The 6120-nt window shown below is 34.5% G+C and overlaps 1 protein-coding gene across 1 annotated transcript in view; it reads right to left on the bottom strand.

Annotated features, from left to right (window-relative positions):
* Window positions 1-6120, bottom strand: part of LOC107710767 (tumor protein p73-like) — a 38763-nt gene that overhangs the window by 31968 nt on the left and 675 nt on the right. The window contains exons 2-3 of the mRNA XM_016515615.1: window positions 1336-1431; window positions 954-1101 (exon numbers count right to left, since the gene is read on the bottom strand). Of these exons, the coding sequence (XP_016371101.1) occupies window positions 954-1101; window positions 1336-1394 (207 nt within the window). The 5' untranslated portion in view covers window positions 1395-1431. The remainder of the gene's footprint in view (window positions 1-953; window positions 1102-1335; window positions 1432-6120) is intronic.

Below are 6120 nucleotides of genomic sequence, written 5' to 3' on the forward strand. Positions count from 1 at the left end.
TGTATTAATTGAAAGTATATATATATATATATATATATATATATATATATATACTCAGTAAAACAAAAAAAACTATATTACAGTAATAAGAATCAAATGAAAATCACAATTTAAAATATTGGAAATTACAAAAAAGAAAAATGTTCAGATGCATTACGATAAGGAGAATAGGGGGACATTGCTTAAATGTCTTATAATTATCCTAATGGTCAAAAAATAGGCTTCCTTTTTAATGCAAAATATAATTTCTTATGTATTTGTTTTGATTTTGGGGTGAAGTTTGATCTTGTGAGATTCTGTGTGTCCATCTATCCATCCCGTCTCCTGCTCTCTGTTTCCCAGGACGTCTGCCCCAGATGGGAGGCAGGAGCAGGTGTCATGTTCCGGGCTTGGCTTTTCTCTCTAATTAAGGCATCACAAGCTCCCACTACAGCCTCCACTCACACACCCGGCCTGCTGCAGAGCCCGAAGGGAGGGGAAAAAACAGCACAGGAGAGGGAAACTGGGGACTGAGGAGGGAATCCTGATGGATAAGGAGGGAAAACCAACACCGTTCAGTATACAGGGTGTTTTTTTGTGGATGGGAGGTTGACATGACGTTGCTATATTCTCACTAAATTTCTTCACTTTATTTTTGTAATTCTTGTATAATTAATAAACCTTCAGTTTTAAGATTTAATTTTAATTGAGAGATTACATGGAATTAAAGGGATAGTTGACCCCAAAATAAAAATCCTGTCATAATTTATTCACCCTCAAGTTGTTCCAAAGCTGTATGAGTTTCTTTCTTCTGTAGACCACAAAAGAAGATAATTTTAAAAATGTGGATAGCAAAACATTTGATGGGCCCCATTGACCCCATAGTATGGAAAGAAATACTACGGAAGTCAGTGGGGACCAAAAACTGTTTGGTTAGTTGATTTTATGTCAATCTGAATGCAGATTCTTCTTACCATGACATTGTCGTTGATGTCTCTCATGTCTCTCATGTGGTAGACGTCCATGCAGACTTCAGCGCGGTTGCTGGGCAGGCTGCTGGAAGGCACCCTGTCCCCTGAGTGTCCCGCCTGAGGAAGCTCAAAATATGTGCTGTCTGGCTCACTGCAATAACACAGAGAGAAGGTACATGAATCACAAATGTATACAAGGCCTTCCAGCTTACATCAAAAGGTCATGTAAATGCTTTCCCGTACGGTGTCAGAATTTTTTGTAACAACTGTATTTCACAAAATAAAAAGAAAAAAAAAAGAAAACTGCAGTTTATCCTGAAATTGTGCAAATTGTTACTAATATCAACATAAACTGCATTATGTAAATGCATGCAAATGAACTCACAGGGTACTCCACAAGTGTTCAAAGGTTGTACCCTCATCAGCGGTGGACGACTGGGACATCTTGGATGTTGGACAGTCCACCACAGGGCAGATCACACTGAAAATCACATAACAAACAAGGGTTACCAGACGTACACGCATAAAGCAAAAGCAACCTTTAATACAGTAAAATGTATGGTGGAGGAGAGAGCTCAACACGCTGCAAATGAAAAAACACCTGCAAATTAACAAAACATCTTCATCAGTTTGACAACACACGCTGCAAAACCAGGAACGCGCTGCAAACACACCCAAATACAGAAAAGAGCAGCAAAGATGCACAGACCACATCGGAGATGTTTAAGGGAACCGCAACAAGTGACGAATCTGGCTGGGACACGCTTATCAATGTTTGCTCTGAAAGGTGAGATTTTTCTTTGTTTTAACATCCTGATCATATGATTCCTTAGCTTATTTAGACATCATTAGCCTAAATAAGCGGACGAAATACACAATTACTGTAACTATGAAGCGTTATGTAGCTTGCTAACTTACTTTTATAACTTCCCTTAGAAAAATTAACCATGGTTGTACTATTGAAAGAAAACATTGTTATTATAGTTAAACCATGGTAACCAGAAATTAACCATGGTTTTGCTACACAAACAGTTTAACCATGGTATTTGTACAACTGTGGTTATACAGATGGTAAATACATATTGTTACTACACTTTGACTATAATAAAATCGTGGTTCATTTTCGTAAGCATTGTTGGGGTCCCCTTTAAACATTTCCCTTATGAAAATTAACCATGGTTTTGTTATAGTAAAAGTGTAGTAACCATGTTTTTTTTGGCATATTTTACTACCATTTAACCACAGTTTTACTACAAATATCATGGTTAAACTGTGGTTAGTGTAGCAAAACCATGGTTAATTTGTGATTACAATGGTTTAACTATAGTAACCATGTTTTTTTGGTTTTATTTGTAGTAAAACTATGGTTAATTTTCATAAGGGTTCCATTGTCGTCTGTGCTATTTGCAGCGTGTTTCTGTATTTGTTTGTGTTGTGAGTATTTGCAGCACACGTGTTGTCGAACTGATGAAGATGTTTTCTTAATTTGCTGGTGCCTTTTATATTTGTATGTGTTTTCGTAAGATGCAGCTCTCTCGGCCACCATAAAAATGACCTGCTGCAATTACTGACATTCATGCAACTGCAGACCAACAACCATAAAGCGTAACTACTGCAGAAAGTGGTAGCCTGCAATTGTTACGTTAAATAGATAGTTCTACCTGATTTAACCATATCATACCATATATGCATATATATACGTATATAGTTTAGTCATGAAACTCTAGATGGCGCAGGCTGACGGGGTGTTAACGTAACTGATGATATTCAGAGAGTTAAATGACTTGGCACAAGCTGATTGGTTCATGCTGCATATGCAGCCAATGAGCTTACTGCCTTAAAATCTTCCGAGAGTTGTCATGATTAAAATAGTAGTTTTAGCGGAATAAATTTAAATATTTAGGTTGATTCAGCTGTATTAAATACTATTTTTGACTTGAATAAAACCAGTTAATTTAGCTGTCACCATTTTAGGTTCCCATCTTTTTTTTCAGTGTAGCACATGGACTTCTTTACATCTTGTGTCACACCCAAAAAAAAAAAGTCACAGTTGAGTTAAAAAGAAAGAAACATGAGGGTGAATAAATTATGACAGAATCTTCATTTAAGGGTGAAGTATTCCTTTAAAAATTGATTTTGAGTCTATTTTTTAATCAAACTGAGCTGAATACTATGAAAAAGAGATAAATGAAATTTACCTTTTCAATGTATTAATTTATTTTTTAATTAATTTGTTTTTATTTATTAAATAAATCTTAATCCTCCTATATAAATGCATCATTCATTCATTCATAATGATTCTACATTTTAATCATAATCGTTATTCATTAATGGACCCAGCAATTTTATAATAGACACTTATTCTGAAGAAGAGGAACATTATAATTGCTCTGTATTCATGCTCTATAAAATAACTCTCTCTGAAATGCATCATTGTTTAAAGACTGAACACACACACAAGATTCGATTTCAAAGTAATTTCCACCCTGCTGCCCAATGCATCTTCTGAAGTTTGAGTCCCCGCAGATTTTGAGGCTGGATGCACAGATTCAGAATAAAGATGCCAGGCTTGACGTGTCCGAACCTGCCTGGCACTGCTCCACTGTGACAGCGCTACAGACCACAAGCTTCCTCCATCACATTACTCACAGGAAATGAGGGCTATAAGAGTCTATCCTAACCACACAAGAACAAGTCATCACAGAAAGTGAGTCTGCTGCTGTTGTGGACCATCCAACTGAAACATACTATAAAACACTGATACAAAATTAGAAAATGTCATAAACAATCAAAGAACTACATAGTAAGTTCAGATGTGAAAGCAGGTTATGCCATTTATTAACATTCGTCATGATTTTGCACTCAAATGATTTCATGTAATTTGGATGTAAGAAAAAACATTACTGTTTTTGTTTGTTTTTAAGAAAAAAGCAAGATAAATTACTCAAATACCCATATCTTAATATATTAGTACTGAAAAAAACATCAACATCCCTCACACTGTGGATGATATTTATCAAGCCTGTTTAATTGTATTCATACTTGAGTAATGAGATAAATGTGAAGAAAACTAAAACCACAGTGCTATTTTTTGATACACTGTTATATGTTTCCACACAGTAAGCCGAAAAAATATATATCCTATAACATATCCTATAGAATTTTAATTACATATGAATGTAAATTAAGTATATTTAAAATAATGCATTGACCTTATTAAAAATTACAATAATAAAATGTTGGCAATATTTTTACCCCTCTGAATATTTGTCAGGGTCTAGTTTTTTTATTTTAAATTCAATTTCTGACTAAGCTTGCTTGACTAAAAAATACGCTGAACATTCATAACATTTTTGTTCGAAAAAAAACTTACTGTAAATAAAGTAAGCTTAGTTCATTAAACACACTTTGATCTTAATCGTGCCAACAACAACAATGAACCTGGCGTTAAGCAGTTTGACGAACATGGATACTTAATAATCTCAATAGTAAAACAATTGTCAAGCAGCAAAATGTAAAATATAATTTAATCAATTGTATAACACGTATGTAACATTTATGAAAAATACTCTTTTGTTGAGAAAACTGCCTCTCGGTTAAAAACTGCAACTCGGAATACCGGTTTCATGTTCACATGTTTTGCTATTACAAAAAAAATATGATGATATTATAACTGTAATTTGGAGAACACAATTAACAAACATAATTTTAATTTTAGAAACGTTTAAAACCAACATTTTGCTAGTAAATAGTAAATTATACTCAAAACAGAGATAATTCTTGTGACAACTTCGCCATGACAACTAGCTAGGCTATATCCCGGTCTCCCCTTAATTTAAAAAGCTCTAAATTTGCTCATTTTAAAACAAATAAATAAAAAAGAATAAAAAAGAAAACGTTGTCTCATATGAGTGTCTTCATGCGTCGCGTCGGTTCCCTCGGCGACGGCCTTGCTTTGAAAGGTGCATAAGCTAAATCATGTTTTACTCCGACAAAACTGAAAGCACTAATCTATGATCACATTTTAACACACCCGACAAAACCATCTTTTGCCCCTAAATGCTTCTCTATATCTTCTATTATCCTAAAATAACTTTTATACACTGCGTAATTTTGGATGTTTACTCATGTTGACCTGTATTCCCGAGGCAGCTGCCACCTTGAGAGGAGTTAAAGCTCTGGCAGCAATTATACACACACACACACACACACACACAACAGGGATTCAAGCGGAGAATTGAATTATCACTTGACAAAGGCCTTGCATTTATTAATAGTGAAGCTGTATCTTACCGAAGCTCACGCTCAACAGCTGAAAAACTGATCAGCCACAGCCATCATGGACCGACTAATAATGCGCCACGGACGAAAAGTGCTGTTATTCCTCGGGCCGGGTTTCGATATATAGCATATGTTAAAACAAAAGAGCCCAAAATGATTGGGAAATTAAAAAATAGTATTCATACAGACTACAAACTCTTTCGCGCGAGCATAACTGCATTCAGCGCAGGACTGAACTAAAACAGCCACCTTGACAACCAGTCCCACAAAAGCCGTCACACATTTCCCCTCACGCCCTGCTGCACTGAAAACGCATTAAATCGGATTTAAAAAGTATTTTAGCCTACGATATTATTTATAATATAAGATTTTGTCGTTTTAATTTAGTTTATATCTTCTTTACTGTTATCCTATAGTAGGCTATATATTATTCGGATATAATATTTAATAATTAGCCTACATGCCAATAATATAATAGGTTAATATATAATTTAAATAGCCTATAACATAATCTAATAAAATATAGGGATAATATACATTACACTAGTGGATGAAGAAATATAAACATATTAATGGGAGGTATGAGCTTAATGAATTAGCCTATTGTGCACATGTGAAAATAAAAAAACAGCACAGCACAACAGTTCATCTCTCTTATCCAGTCTACTGTACATGTTGACAGACAATTATCATAGTGAACTCTGACCACTGCATCACCTATCGATTTTCTAACTGATAGACAAACAAAAACTAATTAAATCGCAATAGTAGCCTGTTGTTTTGTGCTTTAGATGCATAAATAGCATTCATTAATCCGTACATGAAAAAAAAATAATAAATCGATAAATTGAGTGATTTAAACATATTTACTCCTTTTTTTTTTTTTTTT

The sequence above is a fragment of the Sinocyclocheilus rhinocerous genome, unplaced genomic scaffold (assembly GCF_001515625.1).
Source record: "Sinocyclocheilus rhinocerous isolate Xijiao unplaced genomic scaffold, SAMN03320098_v1.1 scaffold1048, whole genome shotgun sequence".
NCBI classification, from domain to species: Eukaryota; Metazoa; Chordata; class Actinopteri; order Cypriniformes; family Cyprinidae; genus Sinocyclocheilus; species Sinocyclocheilus rhinocerous.